This window comes from Sphaeramia orbicularis, chromosome 20 (genome assembly GCF_902148855.1).
Source record: "Sphaeramia orbicularis chromosome 20, fSphaOr1.1, whole genome shotgun sequence".
NCBI lineage: Eukaryota > Metazoa > Chordata > Actinopteri > Kurtiformes > Apogonidae > Sphaeramia > Sphaeramia orbicularis.
The window spans coordinates 18,703,601-18,729,897 of NC_043976.1; the positions used below are offsets into that span (position 1 = coordinate 18,703,601).

General features: G+C 38.1%; 1 protein-coding gene across 1 annotated transcript in view; it reads right to left on the reverse strand.

The window, feature by feature from the left end:
- LOC115411049 (probable G-protein coupled receptor 158) overlaps window positions 1-26,297 on the reverse strand; it is a 127,312-nt gene that overhangs the window by 64,239 nt on the left and 36,776 nt on the right. Inside the window, 1 exon segment of the mRNA XM_030122994.1 lies at window positions 6,496-6,598. Within this exon segment, the coding sequence (XP_029978854.1) occupies window positions 6,496-6,598 (103 nt within the window).

The window sequence follows — 26,297 nt, forward strand, 5'->3', positions numbered from 1 at the left end:
TGGCGCGATGTAGAAGTGTTAGCGTTCATGCCAAGGTCTGCCATATATTTTCAGTCACTTTTTTTTTCAACAGATTATATGTACAGAATGTCCATTGTTCAGCTCATAATATCTGAAAACAAACCTAAAAGTGGAATGTATTTAGAGTAGGGATGCACCGATACCAGTATCAGGTATTGGGTCTGATACTCAGTGTGTGTACTTGTACTCATACAACCTCACCAATACCACTTATGGCAGCGTGACATTCGCAGTTAAGTGCAGCAGGTACACCGCGGAGGAATAATGTCAGCAGTGTGGAGATTTTTCAAAATAAAGGATGGTGACAAAAGCAACGCTGACTGCAAGTAACGTTAAAGACACAGACGGATACGGACAGAGCGTTCTGTCCGTCCTCTGCGTACATTCCATCTGTTTTCCAGGTGCTCGCGGATGCATACCCAGACAGAGAATACCACCAGGAACCGTGGAGGTAGAGGATCTGTTCTAAGAGTGACTGTGAGTTAGTGAAAAAACTACTGATATATTCATGACAACTACCCTCATTAATATCAACATTAGTATCCACATTAGTGTTACCTCTGTCATCTGCATGTTTATTATTACTGATTTTCTTCGTCTCAAAAAACTTTACTTTTCTTCGTGGTATTCAGCCAGTATGGTTAATTAAGAGCGGCGCCCTCTAGTGGATTGACTGAGAAACACTCATTCCAACTCATTAAATGTCAGTATGACAACAACAATAAAGCACATTTTCAAAAGTATCTAAGAACTCTAATGGTATTATTAAGTATTCATATTGGTACTCGGTATCAACAAGTACTCAAATGTAAATACTTGTACTTGTACTTGGTATGGAAAAAAGTAGTATCGGTGCATCCCTAATTTAGAGGATATTTTGTCTTATATTTTTAGGACGATCAGAAATATTTTGTGTTTTGGAGACATTTCGAACATTTAAAACAAACGCTAGTGTGTTAATCATGTACTGTATTTGCAAATTATGTTTTTAGGGAATTGCTTAACAAGTATGTTTTGAACAAATACAGTGTTATGACCCTAGGTCAAAATTTGGCTATTTATGTATATATGTATATATGTTTTCTGTTTAGTGTGTGTGTTCTCCCCCATCCTGTAGGTGTGCTGTGCCCTTTTTGCGTCTGTCTTGTTTGTTTTGTAGGTGAAGCTGCTGACTGGTGGAGCATGATAACCTGGCCCCTTTAAAAATGGCCCTGGACCCAACAGCTCTCTCTCTCTTGCCTCCTGCCAGCTTCCAACCGTGTTTCCTGCGTGTGTGTTTGTCAGTCGGCGTGTGTTTGTGTGTGGTTAATTCGAAATTGTACATAGTTGTAAATAGCATTTTTGTAAATTTGATCCTTTTTCTGGTAGGGGAGGTCGGCTCTTTTATTTTCACCTTTTCTCCCGTTTTTTTGGTTAGGGAGTTTAGATTAGTTTTCTGTATTTTATTTCTTGCATTTATTTTGGATTAGGTAATTTAGTTTAAACCTTGAGGAAGACTTTTTGTTTGTTGTTTTAGCCGGACCCTCCTCTAACCCGTCTTTAGTTGTTAAACGAATAAATATTGTGAACTTTAGTTTTTTGACTGACGTGTGTGCTTAGGAACTGGGAGGGGACAAAAGTGTGAGCACATTATGTTCGCTCTGGTAAACCCCTAGGCCGGGGCGTAACAACAGATTAAGTCAAAACTCAATATGTGTAAAGTAAGAATGCACATTTATACTTTAACTCTGTTGTTTTTTGCAGTGTTCACCATCTGGTAATATGAATCGCAGCTGAGTTTATGTTATAAACCAGACTTAAAACTTCAAAAAATGAAGTGCTTCAGAGGAAGTTCTCATTTAACAGTGGAGGAGTTTTGGTCTCAGCGGATGGCAAAAAAAAACTGCAAATGTTATGAATGTGAAGGCAAATGATTAAAAACCTCCCAGGGTAAACTAAGGTAAAAAAGCAAACAAACCCAGGGGACAACGAGAAGCTAATAGACTTGTTATTGGTTGGTATCCCCATAGGAATCCCATGAGAGGAGCCCATATGGTCTGAAAGATAACGAATGGTGCTGGACTTACACAAAGCTTTTATGGAGGCTTTATTGGAAACAGCCATTGTCTCAGAGATTTGCAGGGATTTTGCCTTTAAAAAGAAACTGGCCTATTTTTCAAAGCTATGACTCTGCACATCATTGATCCCTTCAAAAAGACTACTTATCTTCACAGAAATGAGTCATATCCTTTAGCTCGTTCTCATTGGTTTGTTGCTCCTGCAGTTTGACTGACAGTCAGAACGGGGCTTAACTAAACTTCTCCCACATACTTATTGTCGAGATCCTCGGTGGAAGATCACTAGGAGACAAAGGGAAGTGAGCTGCACTAGCTTTCTCTGCAAAGGAGTGTCAAGGATGTCCTCTTGTGAATTAACAGGCTTGTTATTGGCCCCATGGTGGGCCAGACTGCAGCACTACGCCTCACTAACAGGCTTGCCGCTCCTCTCTATTATTGTGTTCTCAGAGCCACATACACACACGTATATATACACACACACTGAGCTTTCACGCAGACTTGCACACATGAACACGCAAGAAAAAAGAAAAAAAAAAAAAAAAACAAGAAATAGCACGCACAGGAAAAAGGCAGACAGCACAGAAATTCAGCTCTCTGAGGCAGAAATTGGAGATGCTTTTTCTGTGCATGAAGCAAAATATTATAGGGTTTAAAAAACGGTGCAAAGTTGGTAAAGGAAAAGGGGGTAAAAGTGAGCTGAAGTCAGAGGAAGCTGGTGTAAGAGCGAAGAGTGGGATGAGGCAGCAAGCGATGGTGGCAGGTGAAAACCACTGGGGTTCTGTGTCTGCAAAGTCTTTTTTTTAATTAACTCACAGCAGACAGAGTAAACTAGAAAAAGTAACTACCATTAAAAAGATATTTCCCATCTCGAACCTGATTAGCCTCCCCTGGTACTGCAGAGGCCACTTCAATTTTCAGACAGGGCAGTAACACATGCTCACTTCATTACAACACTTCCAATAAGAACCTGTTATGTAATATAACAATGAAATGTTATTTTCTCACAGCTAGTGGCCATGTTAATGACCATATGTGCAGCTGAAAGACACAGTCAAAAACGATTAAAATTAGTGTATTAATGTGTTAACTCCATAACATTTTTATTCAAAAAGACTGCTTTCTTATGTGATCTGAGGAGATTTAATATCTGCCATGTATTCTTTTTTAAATGTTGAAAAAAAAATAAAAAATACAAAAAAACTTTAAAAGCAGCAATAAATACTTTACAGCCTGGTCAAAGAACAGTGTTCGTCTTTGTAGCTAATTTTCCATTCATAACAACTGTATGGGAGATTAATTTTTTTGTAAGTCTAAATAAACACATTTTATTTAGGCTTTGCTGTCTGTCTGCACTGTGAGCATTGACAGCTCATTTAACAGCTGAGTCTAAAATTCAGAGCTCATTTTAATTAAATTATTGTTTTATTTATTTATTTTTTTAAATAAATGAAATGTCTTTTTTTAGGGGGAGGTTTTTTTTTGTGACAACTCCACTATAAAGGCATAGAATATTTTGTGTATGATTAACCCTTTAAACCCTAAGCCTAAAATGGTCCACTTGGACTTTTTTTCTTATTTTAATTATAAAAAGGTTAGAAAATATGCTGTGAGTGAGTCCATTTGCCCAATTTTCCAAACACTCCCCCCCCAACATCTTTAAAAAACTGGTAATCATTTACAATTTACTGCATGTTATAATACTGATAAAAAATTCTTCTCTAGCTTCTACAACAGGCATGAGTGAAATTACTGTAATGACCCAATAAAAGTCTCAGGTGTCATGTCGGCTTCCAGACAGTGTCTGGATTTTGTCTGTCTTTTCTGTTTTGTCTGTCATTTCCTGTTTTATTTTGTTAAGTTTCCCTCATGTGTCGTGTCTGGTGTCTTTACTTCCCCTTGTTTCACCCGTTCTTGATTACCTGCCTCCGCCCTGATGTGTTCCACCTGTGTCTAATTGTCTTCCCGCCCTCTTGTGTATTTAAACCCTGTGTCTTGCCCTTTTTTTTTTGCCAGTTTGTTTGCTCCCTCGTGTGCTTACTTACCAGCGCTTCTTGGATCCTGTCAGTCTGTCTGTCTGCCCGTTGTGACCTGTTTTGTCTTCTGACCACCGATTCTGCCTGTTCCTGTTCTGCCTGCTCGTCTGTTGTGACCTGGTTCGTTTATCCGACTTCCGATTCTGCCTAACCCCTGTGTACCTCAGCCTCCAACGTTTACCTGTGTGTTCGACCCATCGCTTGGATTACTGACCGTGAGTTTAGCCTGTCCCTCATGTCCCGTTGCCTCCTGTATTGCCTTTCCGTGTATGACCTGGCCTGTTTTTTTTGACATCCCTCTGTTTTCTCCTAGTCGGGTTGCCGTTGGGATTTTTTTCGGCTCGGCCACACTGGCCGCCCGCTGACCCCGCTCACGGCCCTGACGTCTAGTCTTGAACTCAGCGGCTTCACAGATTTATTAATTATTCTGTGTTGTGCTTTAACCTTTGTGACTGTGTTCAATAAACACACTCGACTTTACATCTGTCTTCTGGTCTTGCATTTGGGTTCAGCCTTTGTACCAGACCTGTTACATCAGGTTTCAGAAACTGTTGGATTTTTTTTCCAGTTGCACAAACAGTGAAAGTTGCAGCCATCCAAACTGCATATGCGCAGGGTGCGTCAGCGATGACATGTCAGGTTTTAAAGGGTTAAAAAAAAAGTATGTACAATTTTTGTTAAAAAAATCACCATGTAACCTTATCTAGACTCTGCCCTTTGTAATTTCTCCATTTGATTTGTCATGTTTAGGTATAGCTTTTTTTTTCTGTTTTTACAGAATACCCTATGACAAAATCAAGGAATGTCTCATTTTTGTATTTCTGTCTTTTAATGCTGCCTCATGCTCGCTTGGCCACAGCTCTCTCTCTTGCTCTCACTCATTTACAGAGTGAAGAGAAGTCAGGTTTGAGCTTTCCTATATACAAACACAAGCAAGAAATAGAGAAAAGAGAATTTCTACCTTGACCCGTGATTTTATCCATGTCTTGGTGTGCTGCTGTCTGCACACTTTGTTCTGTTCTTGGTCCTCCATCTAGATCTGCAGACTAGATGTCCACAGCCCAAGGTTCATAGACATACTTTGACACTAACTGTTTCTGATTCTTTTAGGAATGTTCGAATGTGCATGAGTTGCTATGTTGTAGATCTTTGTACAGTGGGTGCATTCAGAACTACGTGCTTCAGTCTCCTTTGTTCTTACACGTTCATTCCAATAAATATTTTTGTATGTAATATTTGTATACTGTGTAGTTTTCAGACTTATTTTGGGGTTTAGACAATGTACAAACTTGATATTACTAACACAACTGTAAATGTTAACCCATAATGACCAAGTGCTAATTTTGTGGCAGTTCCCAAATGAATTTTTAATTACTGTATTTGTAGTAAATATTTGAAGCGCGTATAAATATTATAGTTTAGATTAAAAACAGTTGTGAGGTGACAAAAAAAGTGTATGTGAATGGTTTGTATGGATGTTTTGTGTTATTGGAAAAATATGCAGAAAAAGTGTGTTAAAGCAAAGGAAGCAGAATTGATTTAATTATTAGTTTGTAAAAAGGGGTGGGAGTCAGTAAGTAAGACTTCTTCCCACTCATTTTCGAGTGCCGAAAAATTTGGTTTGACCATGTTGTATGTTATTTTTATCTGATGATTCTATGTGCTTGAAAAAAACTAAACTAACTAAAAAAAAACCTAACAATTCTGACCTTTTTGAATAGTTTTAAACAGATCTTTAGTGCACCTACTGACAACACAAACTGGACAGAAAATGGTGATTTGTGGTTTTACTGTGACTGTTTTCTGTCTAAAAACAGAGCTAAGCTAACAGAGCTATAATGTAGACTATCAGTTGATTCAGCTTGTGAAGATTGAGTGTTTTTGTCAAACAAAAAAACTTGATGGTACTATAATACAGATGTGCATAAACAAAGAGCTTTACATTTTATTCACATTTACATGTTTACATTTTATGATAGTATGTGCAAATGTAGTATTAATTTGTTTTCATAGTTATAAGTCCAAATTCCCCCTACTGTTGAAAATTTGGAATACCAGTACTACACAGAACCCCTTCAAGACTCACTAAGACACTGTCAGGAATCTCTTACAATATAATTCATTGACATATTGTGACTGTGGACTGTGCTGCAATCTTTGTTATTAGCGTATGGAGACAAATTAATTAGAAATTTACCCATTCCCAGATATTCTTTACAAAGTTTGAGGATTCACATTAACTTTATAATGGAGTATTTTACCAAAACAACCTTGAAAAATAACAATATGAATGAAATCTACACACCTGGACAAATCATCCATATTAAAATCACTGAATAAAATATTTCATCTATAATCACTGATTGATTCTTATGCTAACTTACTTGTGAAGCCATTGACAGCGACCCTGTTTGGATGGTAAAATCCCTTCTTGCAGTGACACTGGTACTTGTCCAAAACAAATCCGTGACCACGAATCGGCAAGCACTGTGAAGAGAAAAAGAACCACACATGAACATTAACCACAGCAAGCCGAAAATAAGTGCTATTTAAATTTGCAAACTGAGCCTTACAGAATCTAAATGTCATTCTGTAATACCGGCTGATAAGAAAGTAATATAAATGCAATTAGCACATGTCAATCTGGAATCAAATGCTGCAAAGCCTGTATGCGAATATGTGAACAGAATGTGGGATCAAATGTCTTGATGGAGGGACAAGGGTCTAATTATTTAAGTTGTGAGACTCGTCTCTCTGTCTAATTGTGCCTTCTCTCCATTCAATATTAAATTAGTGAAGCTGCTTCCATTTGATTGAAAGTCTGATAGGAAACAGACCGAAGGCTGCTGAGACAAACACGAGGGGTGTCAAGGGGCATCTTGGCAGACTTTGTGCGCTGTTTGCCAAATTACAAGATATAATTAATATCTAAATTAAGAACAGCCTTATTTGCATGATTAAAAGAGAACCATTAATTCTATTTCTTGTGGGAATGAGATTCCATCTTCTCCTCTGTACCAACACATTCAGGTCACTGACATAACGCTGTATTTTTTCCTTACATTTCCCTCGCCCTGAGTCTTCTATTTACACAACGTGAACATGATTTTCTTGGTGGAGATGATAATGACTTATGAATCCCAGGAAACAAGGAGCAGCCCAGAATAGCAACGGTACCTCAGCTGACACTTGACATGCTATGAAGTGTTTGTGACCCGGCTGTGAGATCCAGAGGCGAGGCCGGTGGCAGCGTCTAAATGAAGCACCAGTCACTGTGATGCTCTTCACAGCGGACTGGACTCTGCACGTCTTAAGAGGCAGCTATTTCTGACTGTCTCTCAAGGTCCTTTGTGAGGTCTGAATGCATTTTTCGGCGCAAGAGAGAGTAGGGCCCTCAGTCAAAGCCTTGGAGAGGCTGGCCAGAGCTCGCAAGTACAAGGTAATGACCAGGTTACGATTCAGCGACCAAGTCCCTCAAACAAATTCCTCTGAAGAGAGCAAAGTATTTAGAGTGGCACTCCACCAATGCGTTGAGCTAGAATAGGGCCTCTTTGGTCTTAAAATGGTAAACCTGTGTATGGACTGTAACAGAAAACCATATCGACACTGTCAAATGTGCACTTTTGAATGTTGAATCTTTATTTTTTTTCCCTTCGTGTCTTTACAAAATACACCATCTATAGATATTATGATGGTATCCACTGCCAGATATTTCAGAACTTTAATTCAAGTTTTGAATGAGGCCTTTCCAAAGCTAATACCCAGTTTTGTTTCATCTGCCAAATATAAGCATATTTTGTCAAATAAGTAACATAAATGCTGCAGTAAAACAACTTGAAAATGATCACAGGTTCTTGGTGACAACAATGCAAAAAAAATCCATGTAGAAAGGAATGGGTATCATCGATTATAGCGTCTGGCTATTTAAAAATATTGTAGTGAAAATACAAGAAAGGAATGATGCAGGTATATACGCTTATATTTAAACAATTATTTAGAATTGGAACATGCCGGGGGGTGGGGGTGGGGAGGTTGGCCAAGTATACATGGTTCTGTGCATTTACTGACCCAACAGTAAATGCACAGAACCGTGTATACCATGTCATTTGTCATATAAAACAAGATTAGTTGCAGTTTACAAGCCACACTTGAACGCACCATAAAATCCATGTGTCTCAAAATTAGACTGTATGTAATTAGTAGATGGAGGAAGCGAAACCTTACCCATTGGTTTCTGAACTACTGAGGCCATCACCATGTTGGCTTTTTGGATGTGGAAGTGACCATATTTGGACAAAATGGGCAGAGCTGCCAGAGCACGAGGGGTCTTGGATGAGCTAATGCTAAATACGAGCTCTAGGACAAAACCTTTGTAACAAAATATTTTACAGTCTTGCTAGTGAGACCTGTTAACACCAACTACACTCAATGTATCGATCAGTGGAAGAAAAGTTTAATAAATAAAAGAAAGTCTGATTCAGTGGTGAATCGAACTGTCATACACACCTGTCAATCAAAATTCTAACCAAAGTCTTCTATTTAAGAGCTGATTAGCAGAAAAGTAAATCAATGATAAACCAGGTCACCAATTAGAGGTTCCAAGTAGGGATGTAACGATATGAAAATTTCATATCACGGTTATTGTAACCAAAATTATCATGGTTATCATTATTATCGTGGTATTATTGAAATTGTGCTCAAAATGTTCAAAAAATACTAATACACACACTGAAATAATTTAACCATGTTGTATTTAAAAAACAAACAAACAAAACAAATAAAATAATCGGCACAATGTACCTTCTGTGGGCAGAAACATTCAAATATTAACCCTTAGTGGTCTGAGCCTATTTTGTCTGTTTTTCAGTACTTTTGATTTTACCTTTATATACTATATACACAATGTTTACTATACCCATGTTTGGGATCTTTTTTTTCAGCATAACTTCATTTATATCATCTGCCTATTATTTTTTTCACTTTAACCTACTATAGAAACACAAAAGGCCAGAAAACACAAAAAATATATCAAATCCGAGTTGAAAATGTATATAATTCATTTCATAAATAACACAAAGATGCTTAACGAACCTTTTCAAAGACTTTAAAAGTGAATATTGGTTCCAAATATTAGGAATATAAAATCAAAATTGTAATAAATTAAAACTATATTCAAATATTTGACATAAAAGCAGATCTTTGCATTGGGTTTTTTCCCCTAAAAGTGCGGTAATCAAACAGGGTTAATTAGAATTTAAACGGTAACACTAACCATCTGCAATTTTTCCGCGGTTCATCGTTATACCGGTAATTGTTACATCCCTAGTTCCAGGTAAAATGGATGAGAAAGCAAAGATTCCTGGAACAAAATTAAAAAATTCTACATATATATTTAAATATCAAAACAAAATCCATGTTACTGTTACTGTTTAGGAGGGTCTTAAGCTTTTAGACCAACATTGATATTTGTATGTTTTTACCTTTGAGACCAAGTCATGTGTCATGGATGGGTTAAACAATCAAAATGCACCTGTTTAAGCGATAATTCATGCAGCAGAGGGATAATGATGATGAACTTTCTGAGGTACTGGTGGTGCAGCTTTGACTGAACACTGAGTTCCAACGTGAGTCAGGTGATTTCTTCTCTGAATCCCTGACAACCGTCTCCCCAGGACAGGTGGAGCACACTGCAGCTACTGCCTGCCACTGTTAATATGCCCGACTCACAGAGATGCTAAAGGAAACAGCCAGAGACAGGTGTGTGTGTGTGTGCATGCGTGAGTGTGAGTATGCATATTTTTCTACGTGTGTGACAGGGAGAGCCAGGAATAGCCCTGGCAGTGCATCCCACTCCTGCCTGCTGCGGTGATTGATGCAGGGGCTTGGATGTGGACTATGTTGAACGGGGAAGCAGCCCAGACGGTGCAGAATGCCTACCAGCTACCTGTCATCAGTCACATGTGATCTTAAAGGCAGCGGTCCAGTCAGGAACCAGACTCATATCAGCAGGCCAGAAAATGGAGCTTGTGGACCGGATCTGTAAAGCTCTCGATGCAAGGATAAGGAAACAGGGACAAACTCTGCATATTTTTACAACCCCGATGATGTGATTTTCTGTAAATATAAACAATTTGACAGGGGAAAAGAATAATACTCCAGGGTTAGGTCCATAGTTGATGAAATGACAGAGTCGAAGAGCTATCTCAGCTGTATGTTAATTCCATGTTAAGTTGTTAGTTGGATACTAATTTGTTGAAGACTGCAGTGCACATATTGTTTGTAGGTGTTATTTGACTTGTTTGTTGTTGTTTACATATATATTTTTACATTTACTTTTATATTGCCAAAGTTATCTCTATATAGATATTTTTATATATCCTTTTATACTTTTTAGGGTTGTTGTTTCATCTGGTTCTAGATTAAAGGACAAGTTGTTTGTCATTTTCAGACATGACTTCTTCACATTTCTACCATATTTTTTCCACCTGTTTAAATAATTGTTTAATCTAACCAAATTAAAGGAATTGAGTAATTAATCGATTACAAAAATAATCGATAGCTGCAGCTCTAATCCAAATCTGACAGTTTTATACGTCTATGCCCATGCTTCCATGAATCTGTGTTCTCAATCTGAAGCAAATCATTGAAATGTCACAAAAGAGGGGAAAATGAAATTGTGGATAAGGTGAAATTCTATCAGCTGGTTTTGGCATACATAAACTAGCTACTAGAAAGTTAAAGTTAACTCATTTTACTATCCTCATTTGCATTTTACCCATTCTCATACATGCAGCACCTAGCATTAGCATTAGCATTAGCACATTTGGGGCAGTGAGCTGCCATTGAAGACCTTCAGAGACCAACTCCAGATCTTCATCAGTATCTTGGTCAACAACACTGACAAAAGAATCAATGTATGCCTACCTCCGCACAGCCCAGAGTACAGGAAAACTCCCTACAGAAAGGCGTGGTGGAGATGCTAACCACTAGGCCACCGCACCACCCTACCTAAGGTACATATGGCTTTAATGAAGTCTGTCTGTCAAAAAACCTCAAAGAATACAGATCAAAATAAGATCAATTTAAAACTAGAGTGTTGACCCGTGGGGATCCATAGGTTCTAGATGTGGTCGTTTTTATGGTGCTGTATATTTGTGCATGCTGTACCACATTTGTCCAGCAGTCACCGCCAAAGGGTTCTGGCCATAGCAACATGACTGTAAGGTTACTGTATCCCAAAATTACTAATATCTCCCAAAAATATTGGTCCTATCAACTTCCTTGACCCAAAATACATAAGTATGCCAAACTGCAGCAGTCAGCTCTATCTGGATTTTGTGTGAATCCCCAGAAACACATACACACACATGCATGCACACAGAGGCCACTTGGCTTTTTTAATGTAGATATGGAGAAAGGCTGGTTCATAGGAATATCCACACAACTGCAGTGTTTTCCTCAGAAGCAGCTCAACAATCATATGAGTGAAATCTCAGACTGTGTTTGAAGACGGTGTTTCCACTTTCCATCATAGGTTCAACATGAAGTTAAGTGAAGTTTGTGTCAGTATCTGTTTATTGACATGATTGGCTAACCTTAACAAGCATTACTAGGTGGTGACTATCTTGGTTTCCTACATCCATAGTAACAAACTATACACTGGGAGGTTTATTTTTTCTAAAAAACCTTATTCCCACGCCCAAGTCCTTCAAAGTTTCTCCTCTGTTTCTCTACTTTGGCAACAGTGTGTAACACATGTTATCTTCCAAATACAACAAAGATTTTACAGATTTTATTCAGATGAATACACACAAATCTTACATATTCAACATTTAAACACATTAATCTTAACCTTTAGTGAATGAAAACAAATATTTTACTTTTTAATGTGAAACTACAAAATGAACATAAGAATGCACCTGCATGGATGATAAAATATTACATGTAATGCCTTCTGGTTTTAGCCTGTTGGTTGGGAAAATAAATGACACTGCACTGGATGCTGCATATGGATTTGGCAGGATTTACTGACATTTCAGCAATGATGACAACTAATCATTTAAATATGAAAGTAATGAAAATTTGCAACCACGCTAATCTGTTTCACATGGCTACTAAACTTGTCTATAATCAAATTAAAAACTGAATGACAAATTGCGTATGCTGCATATTTATCAAATATGCAATTCACAGTGCTAAATCCTGTGTGATCATTAGGTAATTTACTGTTGTAGTGTTTCAGATGCAGCCCATGTAGTCAGTGACCTACTTCAACATCCATGACATCTGCTATTAATTACGTTTGATGATTGTTGCTGCTGATAGACGCTGAGCAGCTCAGGCAGCCATATTGTTCTTTCCGTAACAGAGCTGAAGGCATCAACTGAGCTGCCACGGAACACACAATCACATCGAATGAACTCTTAATTCTAGGTCTATATGATTGTGAAGGATGTGCTTGACTGTACACAATCTCTAAATGCTGCTTGATATAAGACCTCATACAGTTGTGGAAAAGTCAGTTCCATAAATCCAGAGGACAGATCTACAATATTAAACAGATAATAAATATGTAAGTGAAGACAATAAAAATGTCTCTTTCGGTCCATCTACTCCTGACACTTGCATCACCTGTGCATGAAGAGATAATTAAACATGGTCTGCCTCATTTATTCTTTATGACAGTCACATGTAAGAGGCACACAGAGCTTGTAGTGTTTTGCCTCCATCGCCCCAGGTTTCCCCACCAGCACTGTGCATTGTTGTTTACATCCCAGCTGTGGCAGCTGTCAATCACACACACTCTGACATGCTAATTGCCATGGTGACATGTGTGTGACCGGAAGCGAGAGCCTTTTTATCGGAGTGCGTCATGCTGTCAAACCAGCATGGTCTGCACTGTGACAGAGCACTTACAACAGACCGTAGGACTCTGAAATAGACACACACACAGACACACACATACACACACACACACACACACACACAGAGTCTCTGGTCTTGCTCTGTTTTCTCTCTCACTTCAGCTACATGTATTTTGTTATACTATGGTGACTTTTTACATGAATTACAGTTCCACCAAGTATTAGCCTGGTCCTTTATCACAGTTATTATTTAGCAGCTGTGAAATTATCAATATCATTTTATTTTTTAAATCTAATATTTGCGTTATTTTGTAAAGTTCTACCCACCGCACATCTGACTTAACTTTAGGTCGACCATTATACATGTGAAATTACCGGCAAAGTCATGTTCAAGTTGTTGTGTTTTTTTATGTTGCTATTACTAATTTTGTCAGCATCAGTTATCAATATCTTTTAAGTTTAAAAGCTGATGTTTGGGCATGACTGAAAAAAAATGTAGTAATGTTTGGTCTTAACGTACTCTTTATGGTCACAACATGATAAACACTTGCCAAACAGTGAAGGTTTTCAGAAATCTGCAGATGTAAATTAGCCAAAGGCACAAAATTGTAAATGGTCTCTAATAAATAAAGTAAGTAAGTAAATCCAAAGGTAGAATATTCAAATGACTCATATAACCATAAATCAGTTGCTCAGCATCTGAGTTCACAGATCTACTTGTAAACTTGTGTAAACGAAAAAAAAAAAAACATTTAAACCTTGAATCTCAAATATACACCACAGTAACAATATCAGTATCACAATATAAAATTATACTGCACCAATCAGATCCTCTGATTAAACCTCACATTGTTAATCCCTCCAGTTCAGTGTGAAAATTGACAGTGAACATTGTTAAATTATGACTCTTAAATTAGCAGTCATCTTAAAAACTGACACTGACACATTTGAATTAAGAACTGCTTGTAAAGTGAATTAAGATCAACCAATGTACGTATAAAATTACATTATATACTATATTATAACTGACAGTAATGGCCAAAGCTATTAACTTATTAAAGGTCATAAGGTCATACTCATCCACATTAACACATCGGGGTTTTTTTTTGCACTCACTTACCACACCCATTTAGTTTACGTTGTTTTGTCACATTTGCAAATGGCTTTGATTCAGTTACACTGGTCTACAGTTTTTTTAGAAATGATTTGCTTCAGAGATTAAATGTGCTAGATGTTATGTATTTTAATAAGATTAATTGGAAAATAAATGACAAAAGTGCCGGTTTGCTGATGTTTTCAAGGTATATGATTAAGTGTTATTACACATATATATTGGTTTATGTACATTTATATAATAGTTTTATAAATCTTCCACTAAATAGAACCTGTAAAGTGAATATATTCTAATGTGCAGACAGTGTTTTGAAGTAGACCTTGTAGCTCTGAGACGAATATTCCTTTTGAGTCAAACCCATTCTCTTGTTAATTCTTGAATTTCACATTTTGACCCAAGGCTGTATCTTGGAAAGTTTAGCCAACCAACGTTTTTTACTTGATTTTTCTTTATCAGTGACTCTCGTGGTAAAATTTCATTACTTTTATTCTGGAAGCATTTTCCTTGTAGACCAGTGTAATATTTTTTTTTCTTTATCTCAAGGTACTAGTACATCATTTCCTGTGTCTGGAAAAAGGATGGTACTGACAATGGAGATGATTTTTGTATTTTGGGGATTCTTTAAATTGAATTAGAGTTATCCATTCCCATTTATTTATATTGATTAGATCTTATTTGGTGAGGGTTTTTTTGTTTTTTTTAGTCTATACCTGAATTTAAGTTATACCATTGATTAGACTTTTTTTTCTTGTCCTCTTTCAATTTGTGTCTTCATAGTTTTGTCTGCTTTTGAGTATGTCTTTTTTTTTTTTTTTTGTGAGTAAAATAAACCCATGTTTGTTCAAACTTTAATCCCGGTGTCCTGTGCCTAACTGCGTGGTCACTAACACTGACGTTAAATACCAAAAATACATGGACGCCAGGCATTATTGCCCCACCTCTGTCCCCATTTTGACTCTTACTTACTGTGATACTTTTACTCATGTGTGCAGGGTTGTAAATATAGGTAGTGCAGACAGTGTGGTTGTACTGGAGCCTTGGTAAGAGATTCAAATTGCAACCTTAGTAATACACTGGTGTCAGTTACTGTTTACCTCCTAGAAAAGACAATACCATCTCTATCATTGACTAGTCATTTTCCATCAATCCAAACCAAAATGAATCTAGATACTCTATAAAAAGCTACAAATAGACCCTAAAAACTATTCAGTTGAATAAGTTTGTACCTCATTGGGTGTTTTTGTCATATATAGATAAGACATGATGATTACTTATATATATATATATATATAATATGTTGCTTAGCGTCAAATCTATTGATCATGTGTGACACGATACAGTTTCTAGTTTAGGGTTACGTTTAGAACTCGGCTTCTTGTAATAACATGCATCATCCAGCCCATTGGAACAACATTATGCAACTCCGTGTGTAAAAATGAATGCATGAACAAAACTGAACTTGTAGTTTGTGTACATTGCATGATAGCCTATTAAGAAAAAATGGAACAACAACGTGCAAAATACAGTTTGTTTTGTGTAATTATCTGTCCAAAGAAGGCAGTAAGGGTCTGGATTCTAAATTCAAAGTAACTGCATTTCATTATAATTGCAATGCATTCATCAAGTCACAATGAGACCGCACACACTCTATGCTTTCTTTTGATATCAAACACACCACATCTCCTCTGTCATCTCGGTGTGACACAAAACAGGGAAATAAACTGAGGTCCAGCGCTAATTGATGCAGGGGCCAGGCGTGTTCCACCTGACCAGGAAGCCAGGAAGTATCTAAACTCTGCTGGCTAATTAGGGCCTGCAGAGGACTCTCCTTCTCTTTGAAATAAGCCCACACTCTTCCAGTCCAGCGCAGTACCTAATCAAGCGTTAACAGGCCTCTGTAGATATTTGTAATGATCCTACAGAGTGTAACATAAACCCTAAGGAAAGCTTTATTTCCAATAATTACAGACTGCGCTGTAGAATTCACAGGGAAAAAAGGTGAGAAGAAGAAGACAACGACTTGGCTGGAGGGCAATTTACCCTTCACATCCTATGCACATCCATGTCTGTGTATGCATGTGTGTGTGCAAAACGCTGTAAACCATCAGCTCAGGATGCGTATGAAGACACTAGGGAAATTACATAATAAGCTGTTGTTTGTTTTAAAGGAAGAACACAAACAGAAGTGGTGCACGCTTTGTTAAACACTTGTAATTCTCATCATTCCTTCCACGACACTTTGTTAAATTAGACTCACAAAATGAAAGCGCATGCGGTCCTGCGCACATTTTACAAAGGGACTGGGCTGATTTGACACATGATTACATTATTCGTACTCGGCGTGTGAAAGCAACTGTCTTATTGTCTCATACAGCCCTGGAGGAGAACTGCAGAAAGGCTGCATTACAAACTGTGGGAGGAACATCTGAAAGACACGATCAGTGATAAAGACCTGCTACTGTGTTGAATTCTGGGTACTAGAGGAACTTCAGCTCTGACATGGGTAAATCATTGTAAAAATCCACATAAACTGAAGCATTTTTTTCCCTCTACCTAGTAAAGTTGTGGTTCATTATCTAGTATATTTCTGTTGTGTAATAATTGGGGTTTTATAATGTGGTATTCTTAAGCCTTTTCTTTAGATTAAGACAGAAGCCACAAGAAAACATTATATATATATGTATGCAGAGATATTATGAAAGATGTAATAATAATAATAATAATATAGAGATAATATGTAATTGTATATAATAGCCATATTTAATTTTATCATATAGGATCTTATGTACATCAATAGTAAAAACTGAACAAGAGTTGAAATCAGCTGAAATCTATTATTATGTTTTCTGAATTCTATGTTTTTGTCTAATATTCAAACAACTCAAAAAACAGAGTTTCTAAAAAAAACCCTTAACATTAGAAGGCCTTTACATGTGGACAAGAAGTCCAAACATAGATGAAAATATATAAATTGTCAAATACCACCATTATGGGGCATAAAACTAGGAATGAAAACATCCGTTTGTTGCATTAGCTCTGATGAAAGTTCTCAGAATAAACAAGAAAAGATGTAACTAAATAAAAACTACAATAAACAAAAATAAAATGGCTTACACAACACCGGACCTTTAATTGTAAATAAATAAATACATACATACATACATACATACATACATAAGTAAATCATATATGATGTCATGCATTTTTCCATCTATAATTCAAGCCTTTTCTCATAATACAAGTAAACTTCTATTTAAATTACACAAAATTGCTCAAAATAAGAGCGTGGACTTGTAAAGGTAGGTCAAACTAATTTAATCCAAATATAACAGCTATAATAACTCTGGTTCATCCTTGGCCCTTCTATCAAGTTTCATAAAAATCAATGCAGTAGATTCAGCTTAATCCTGCTGACAAACAGACAAACCAGTAAAAGACACCCTATCCTTGGCTGCGGTAATCAGATATACTTTAATAACCTAATTCTGTTCTATAAATAACAGCTCTGAATCCTTTCCCTGTAATTAACTGATTGTTCCAAAGGTCAGAAAATAAAGAGTACATTGGAAGCAGTTGCTTAATGCTTTGTGATGAATAGGTTAGAATGTGTATGTATACGGAAGGGTGAGTAACTGAAGCAGAAATGGAGGCAAATAGAGGAGAGTTTTGACGTCATAGTATTAGCTTCGGGCCCAGATTGTGCTGAATTTCTGATTTTTTTTTTTTTTTTTTTTTTTTGTAGGCATCAGTCCGGGTCTGAGCTCAGGCCAGAGTCTCAAGCCTGTGCAGTGCTTTGACTTCCAAACACATGCACACACACACACACACACACACACACACACACTGCAGAGAGATAGATGACTGAGCCTTTGTGCTGTGAGGGACAGCCAGCCGGGCCTTTAAACGAGGTCAACTAGCAGGAGTTAGCCAGAGCAGAGTCGTCCGGACAGAAGGGCTTTGCTTTGGGTCCAGTCCAAAGACCAAAGCCTAAACACCAACAAGATAAACACTCCGGCCTAGAGGGGACTTACCATTGCCATCAGGCTGCGACTATACACATACAGCTCCATAGCTCGCACAACAGACACCGCTGGGATATTGCTTTCATAATCCCATTGACAGCTTATGTAAGTGTCAAAGTGAATCAGCTGAGCACATATTTGTTTCTTGTGAAAATGCACAGAAATGTTCACTTGCGGTTTGGAATGTACTGTGAATGATTACAGTGCATATACACAATGATTTGAATTAGATGTGTGTGTGTTTTTTTTTTCCTTTTTACTGTTTTAGGATGTTTCATAAAAGAGACAACAGAAAAAAAAACTTGTGTTGTCGGCTAACACCAGCTCATTTAAAGCCCTCTATGCTTCTGTTGAATAATGAGCACTGTCCTTGATAAATAAATCAATAACTATGAAAATGAGAATAAACAATAAGCACTAAATAAGCGGCACAAAGCAATCTGACAGCCTTTTAGCACCCTCCGAATGGGTGAGGAAGTACAAAGAAGTTCACACCTCAGATATCTGCATATAAAAAAAGTAGCAGGTCTTCCAGTAAAAGTCAGCCAATTTTATTTCAAGTGAGCCAAATATTTGTGCTTCTGAACTGAAAAAGTCTGTAACCAACACTAGACGGATGCAGATGAAGGTTTGCGCTTTTTCCGCAGTTGCAGGAGCCGTGCTCAAGCAGAGGTTGGTGATCAAATATCAAATATGTAGAATCATGAGCTACAAACTCAATCACTATTCTTTCTTCACTTCCACTATTCCTTTCTTCTTTCTCTATTCTTTCAATTTATAAAACATCGGCTATTTACAACAAGTATATCAACTGTTCTCATTGTGTTTCAAAGGTTTCTGGAAGCCTTAGACTGCATGTACCGTGGTTGGTATTATCTAAAAGCACTGCGTTTTTTGGATCATTTTATACCGATATTATTGTAAGATTTTGACAATAGCTAGAGGAAACCCAAATCAAACTTGTTCATTGATAAAGTACTAGTGCACAAACCGACTATCTGTGTCAGCTGTAATGTTATCTCCCACTGTACTTTTCTTCTTTCTGTTCTACAATGTTCTGCACTGTGTTGAGACTTACTGCATGTTAGAGATCAGAAGGCAGACCTGCAGCTCATGGGGTTAGTTCAGCAGCAAAACAACAACTGATGCAAATTTTGCAGGAAAAAATGAACAAACTGAACATGTTTAGAGCACAAAAATACAAAAGAATTGCTGTAAAAGAACAGAAATTAATTTGCGAGCCTTACACCGCTAACAACCCATAGCACCACACGCTTTGTAAAATGCCATTATTTCACTGGGTCATTTAAAATGAATGTTGGCTGAGTAGAAAAGTTCTGACAGCACTGTAATGTATTTATTTCATAACATTAACTGTGTAGTCAGTATGAAAATCATTTATCTGAAACCCATTTTAAAGTTAGGGTTATAGTTACATTTGAGTTTAACCTGATATGATTCAGACTGTGTTTAATCACATGGTATATGAAGCCTGATGGCATACATAATAACTGAAGTATTTCTGTTGAAACTTAACCCACTAAGGTAAAGTTAGGGCAATGTTTCTCAACGGGGGTGTTGGAACACCATCGGGGGGGGTCTTTGAAACGAGAAAGCTGACACAGGGGGGCTGAGACCGAAATGGGGGGGGTGTTAGTCTGTATAAGTATAAGCAATAGTATAAATAATGTCCGTCGCTATAACGCCACCCCAAGTTGCAAAATTTCTTTCGGTGGAGGAGGCTCATGATAACGTAAAAGGGCGGTTGAGAAACAAGAAGGTTGAGAAACACTGTATTAAAGTGAAGACACACCAACCCAACTGCCGATCGTCACCAGAAAGGTAACCCGACTGATCAGTCGGCTCGCATCTCCCGGTCAAAAAAGTGTGAAGAATGCACTAAATTGACTACCAACTTCATCTTAAGTTCTGCGCTTGTGCGAGACATAAAACTGGAAAATGACGGAACATCTCTCAAAACACAGAGCTCGCTGTCATCAGTCATTGTCAGCAGAGAGTGTTGAGTTGTCAAGAAGGGTTGTTGTTGTTGTACTTGTTGAACGGATGGCTAGTAATAAGAAGATACCGTCATTGTCAGCTCTCTAGCTTCTTCTTGTGGAAGAGGAAAGATGTCACAGGCGAAAACTAAGGAGAAATTGCACTATGCTAACAATGCTAACAGTGTTCACTTGATGGAATGAATGAAGTCCATAGAGAACACTGACTGGCACTCATTCAGATACGATATGAGCAGTTCATGGCCTATTATAAAAGACAGTAATAGTGTGAAGTACCTTGGCGTAGCTGTATTCACACGTAAACTTCTCATTCACTGATTCACTAGTCAAGGGCTTTCACTCCATCAATCAGATTGGTCCAACTGAACGACGGGTAGCGGCCAATTACACATGTTGAACTGGCCGAAAAGACTGGCGATGGCATTAACGACGGCTGATCGCACGGAACACATCAACCAGACTCATGTCACTGACCTCGCCAGACTGCCCGACGATGTCCGACTGCCGAAAATTAGGTTGGTGTGTCTTCGCCTTAAGGGAATCAGGTTCCTGCTAAAGAGTGAATGTCACAAAATTAAAATGATGAGTAATGTAAGACCTAAACCAGAGAAAGCCTTTAGAATGTTACCAATAACACCTTTCACACAGACCCACTATCATCTAACTTTTGTCAACACCAATCAGCATTCATTCTTGGATCAAATTACTGTGAAGTTACTACAATAATTTATCAGCTCCACCTTCAAGCAGCGGAGATGTACGTTTGCATTCACTCTGATAAAATTAAATGGACTTTGGGGTCCAGCAGACTCGGATACAGACTCGGATACCCGGTCTGAAAACAGCTGTAAACACAACACCAGAGTAGCTTATGTTCTGTTCAATGGTTTCCATTGTATTTGTGACATGACAAATTGTGACCAAAAACCACAGAGATAGACCCATCCACTGGCAGTGCAAGTAGTGTCAGTTATGTATTTTTAGTGAGTTTACCCATGTTTAAATAACCTGTATGCATGTGCTCATTTTTGATGTAAAAAGTGTGTTATAAGCAAGTGTTGGGTGGTGAATAAAAATAAATGAAATTAAGTTGTAGTAGTACTGTTTTAAAAGCTCCAGTTGAGGTGATTGGGCAGCTGATCGGGTTCTCCTTTGCCTCCCTGTGGAAGAATTCCCACGATGCACCTGGTCCTCCTGGGAGGAGACCCAGAACATCATAGAAACAAATCGTTTCCCCATCTTCCCTGGGAATACCACCAGATTATTTAGAAAACACTAGAGGTTTATGTCACTGGGATAGAATAATCTTCCTGAATAGAACCCAAATGCGATGAAAGGTTCACTCCAAATATAATCCTGTACGAACATGTATTGATCTGTGAGATTTATACCTGGATAAACGCCTCACATAGACATTGTTAATGTTTCTTTTATGTGTTGCTGAAGATACTCGGTTGCGTCGGCCGTTAATGTAAACAGCCTAAAAAAAAAAAAAAAAAAATGTAAACAGCCTAAATGAGGTCCAGGCATCTTTTATCTTTGTAGATGCTGTCGCTTTCCATTTCTTTATTTCTGTTGCTCACTCCCTCATCTTCTATTTCCATCTTTTGTAAACATGTGACTGTACTCTGTGCATCTCATCTCATGGGTCCCTAGACAAATGTTACCTCTACATGCATGTCCTTAGAGTGTTTGCCTTCTGCTTTGGTTTACACAGCACTATTAAACCTGGTTGGATGTAAGACTGAGCCCAAAGGCAACTGTAGTCAAGTCATTCAAAATGTTTTTATGCAATTTCTGAGTTCCAACATTATCCACAGAGCCAATTAGTGACACAGTGGTTAAAGGAAGGCCTGTGCTGCTAAAAGGCAGGGGGTCAGAGTTAAAACCTGAAACGCCTTGTGATCTCCCCTCCCACTGCCAAAACCCCTCAACCTTAATGTTTTAATCTCCAACTCCTGTGGAAGAGACAGCATTATGGAATAAACATCATCTTGGTCCACTGTGAGGCGCGTGGTTTACTTTATTTTTCTATTTAAAAAAAAAAAAAAAAAAAAAACACTTAAAGGGGTTGTACTGAATGCCTGAAGAGGGTTTGATAGAAGCATTTATGCATATTTATGTGGTGTCAAGAAAAATTAAAGGCAGAGAAGCTAAGAAATATACCATTAAAAATACACCTAAGAAGGCCAAAACCACTAGATATCTGTGACTTTGGTGTTTTAACAAACTAGTTTGGTTCTCATCAACAAGGTAACCGCACAAGACTGTCGTAGACCAGTATTGCCGCGTTTCCACTACGTGGTATCGGCTCAACTCGACTCGGCCTTTTTGTGTTTCCATTATGAAAAAGGACCTGGAATCTGGTACCCGGTACTAGTTTTTTGGTATCACCTCCGCTGAGGTTCCAGGACTGGGGACCAGATACTAAAATGTGACGTGTAAACACTGCAGACCACTGATTGGTCAGACAGTTTTCTCTGTGACCCACCGTTTTACAAAAAAATAGATGCGGAAGTTTACAGTAAATACAGCGGTAGGTTAATCCATATGATGACAGCCTGCAAAACTACACCATGGTTTGTCGAGGAGCTTCAGACGTAAAAATTCAGCATGAGCTTGACAAGACATCATGCAATGAGCGAGTTTATCAGCAACACCCTGAGCAGACAACATGGAAGTAACACGCCGCATCGCTATGACGCCAAGGTACTGTAAAGTTGGTAGTACCCTGTAATGGAAACGGTCTCCACGAATAGGACCTGGTACCCGAGTTGAGTCGAGCCGAGCCGAGTCAAGCTGGTTCCACGTAGTGGAAACGCGGCATAAGTCAAGTACTCAGCAGATAAAACTGCTTTTCTTGTCTGGTGGTTTTGAAGAGATCAATATAAAAGCTACAGTTTTTCATCAGAAATGGCTGTCTGTCTGATGGCAAGTGAGGGCAGTGAAAAATATTCTAAATATAGCATACACTTAAACTGCTATTGACTTTTCTAAATGAGCCTTTTAAGGCAGTTAAACTGCATTTTGCTGTCGCCACAGTCGACCGGTGCATTACATAGTTTCTCTGCTTGTCTAAACAGGGGGTGTACCAACTGTAAGTTACTCCTACAATCCCAGTTTTAGAAAAGCCAAACTAACCCTTTGAATAACAAAATAGCGAATGATGAAATGCAGGCAATTTTCCAAAGAGGCAGAAAATGACATGCCATTGGGTGTTAAATTATAATTTAATTTTCTTCTCCAACAATAAAAGTTTTAAAAAGCTTTTCAAAAGCATCCATCTGCAGAGCTGCAGATGAATCTACATCTCTCTTCATCCTAAGAAAAGTCCCTAATCTCTGTTTCTACAGAGGAAAGAAATCTGTGTTATCTACTGCCTCCCTCCTTTCTCCATCTTGACTGAGACTTAATGTCCTGGTCTCTCTACTACTTTACTACTGTAATTCATCCTGCACAAAAAGATTTGCTAACACCGAAGACTGAATATAAATCCGCTAGTGCACAGCAGTACTACTTCCTTCCTATCAAGCAGTCCTATCAACTTTGAAGCATAATCACAGCTTTGGTGAGATCACTGTAGATAATTAGTAATTACCCTATTTATAGACTCCTGAACATACTCTAATAGGCACCATTGTAAAAAAACATAGTTAATTAGGATGCTTCAGGCTCTTTCTACACACCCAAACTGCTGAAACACGCTCAGCAGGTTGAAAGGGCCACAGCCTGGTGTGAAACTACGCTTGAGATGGCTCCCCTGTGGGAATCCCTGCCCTACCACCACATCATGTTTCCAACAGCAGGGGAAATCCCAAGATGCTAAAAAAGACTGCTATTCTTATCTAACAAATCGCAGCCGGGCCCGCAGATGAAGGTGTAAGCAGTTTTGTTGATTTGCTGTGGAGACGACTCTTAGACAAAGGAGCAGGATGCATGTTACTTAGGATTGATCAGTAAATAATATAAAAAATGTTCAAAATGGGGCTTGAGGATTTTTATGAGCATTCAGTGTATCCACGCCAACAAAAATGCAGCCAAAGGGGATCAAAATGATCAATATTTACTTATACAGCCTCTTGCAGTTGTATGTATGAGGGCATATCAAACAAAACCCTCGTGAAGTGATGGTATACAGGAAGAAATAGCACTGTGGGCTGAAGTATTTTGTAACATTTGCCCTTATCTGGTCTTTTCCTAAACCTAACCAAATGGTTTTTGTGCCTAAAATAACGAAATCTTAAATATGCCATTTATATTTCATGGATACAAATTACGTGCATTTATAGTTATGCACTGCCTGCCTGTCAGAAAAAAAGGGGAAAAAAAACTTTGGATTGGACTACTTTTAGACTTGATTACTAGTTGCCGTGTACATCATTTTGCCATGCAATGCTTATTAAGAGTCACAGTAAATGTCACAACAGTCATTTCCATCCAGTGTTGCATTCATTTATTGGTGAGGTCTTGGATTGATGATGTGGAGTCAGATCACTGTAAAGTCTTCTCTATCACATCTCATAGACTGTCTATGTGGTTCAGGTCTGAACTCTGTGGTGTCCAATCCATGTCTAAATGATTTCTTATGCTCCTGAACCACTCTTTCACAATCTGATCCTGATGAATCCTGGTATTGTTGTCTTGGAATATGTGTGTGTCATCAGCAAAGAAAAAAATCCACTGATGTTGATCCTGGTCTTTCAGTACATTCAGGTCCAGCTGAACTCATTTAATGGACACATAACGTTAGTGAACCTAGACCTGAACCAACTGAACCAACCCCAGATCATAACACTGCCCCCACAGACTTGTACTGTAGGCACTAGGCATGATGGGTAATCACTTCATCTGCCTTTCTTCTCATCCTGATGCACCCATCACTCTGGAACAGGGTCAATCTGGACTCATCAGACCACATGAGCTTTCTCCATTGAAACACAGTCCAAACTTAATGCTCGCTATCAAACTGATGGTTGTTTAAGACATTAGAAGGTACTCACTGCACTACGTAGTTAAAAAATTAAGGAGCTAAAGAATTTTTATAGCTTAAATTATTAATCATTTCAATAATTATCCATTGGAAGATTCATATCTATTTGCTTCGTTAAATCTATCTATCTATCTATCTATCTATCTATCTATCTATCTATCTATACACTCTTTGGACATTTTATTTTGGATAAGTACTGCATTTATTTTGTCATCTTTTATGTGACACCATGTGACCACTTCCTATCCGACACTTGGATCATTTTTGCATGGCTTTCAGAAATCAGACCCATGTGGCAGTATAAATGGCACATAAGGTTTCTTATTCTTTTACTGAAATAACCATATGTTTCTCCAGGGAAACACAGGCCTGATGCCAGACTGTCATTTACAGTATAGCGGCAATTTGACAAGAAATCCCCATAGAAAACCACTGCTAGCACAAAAGACATCTCATTATGGGACAGAATGAGACGTGAAAGCTTTCCATGCAAATGAAGCAATGTTTCACACATTTGAATCCACTTTATTTGTGACACTGATGAATGAAGAGCCTGTCTGATGTCCTCTATGAGCTCAAGAAACAGCCAAAGTTAGGAAACCATGTTCAGTGTCCTGTGCTTTAAGTGGCAGTTTAGCTTGTGTGTGCATATCACTGTCATGTCAGGACATCGTCTCCTCAAAAAAAAAGGAATGCAGTTCTCAGGCTTTGCAGATAAAAGCCGTGCAATAATAGCTGTCAATACACCGTCCTTTGTTCAATCTTTGGAAGTTACAGGCAGCTGCAAGTAAAGATTACAGGAGCTAAGACAATGAGATGTAAATAACAGGGATAAAAGGCCTGTCATGAACAGCTCGGAGTGTAGGTCCAATCAGAGGTCAGTGCCAATCAGCTGTCTTTCCGTAACCAACTATTCTCTTAATCACTTTTCTTGTACATATTAATATGTGATCACGCAAATCTGTTTATGAAGTATTAAACAAACCAATCATACGGATCAAAATTTGACAGTGGTACATTCTAAGACAAAATCTTGTGTTCCCATGACCATGTGGTGACAGATTTCTAAATATACTTCTATGGAGGTGCATAGTGTGAAGGAAATGCAAGTTCTATGTGTTGCACATCTTTACAGCTCAAACAAACCTTTTTTTCAGTCTGGTACATAAAACTTTTTT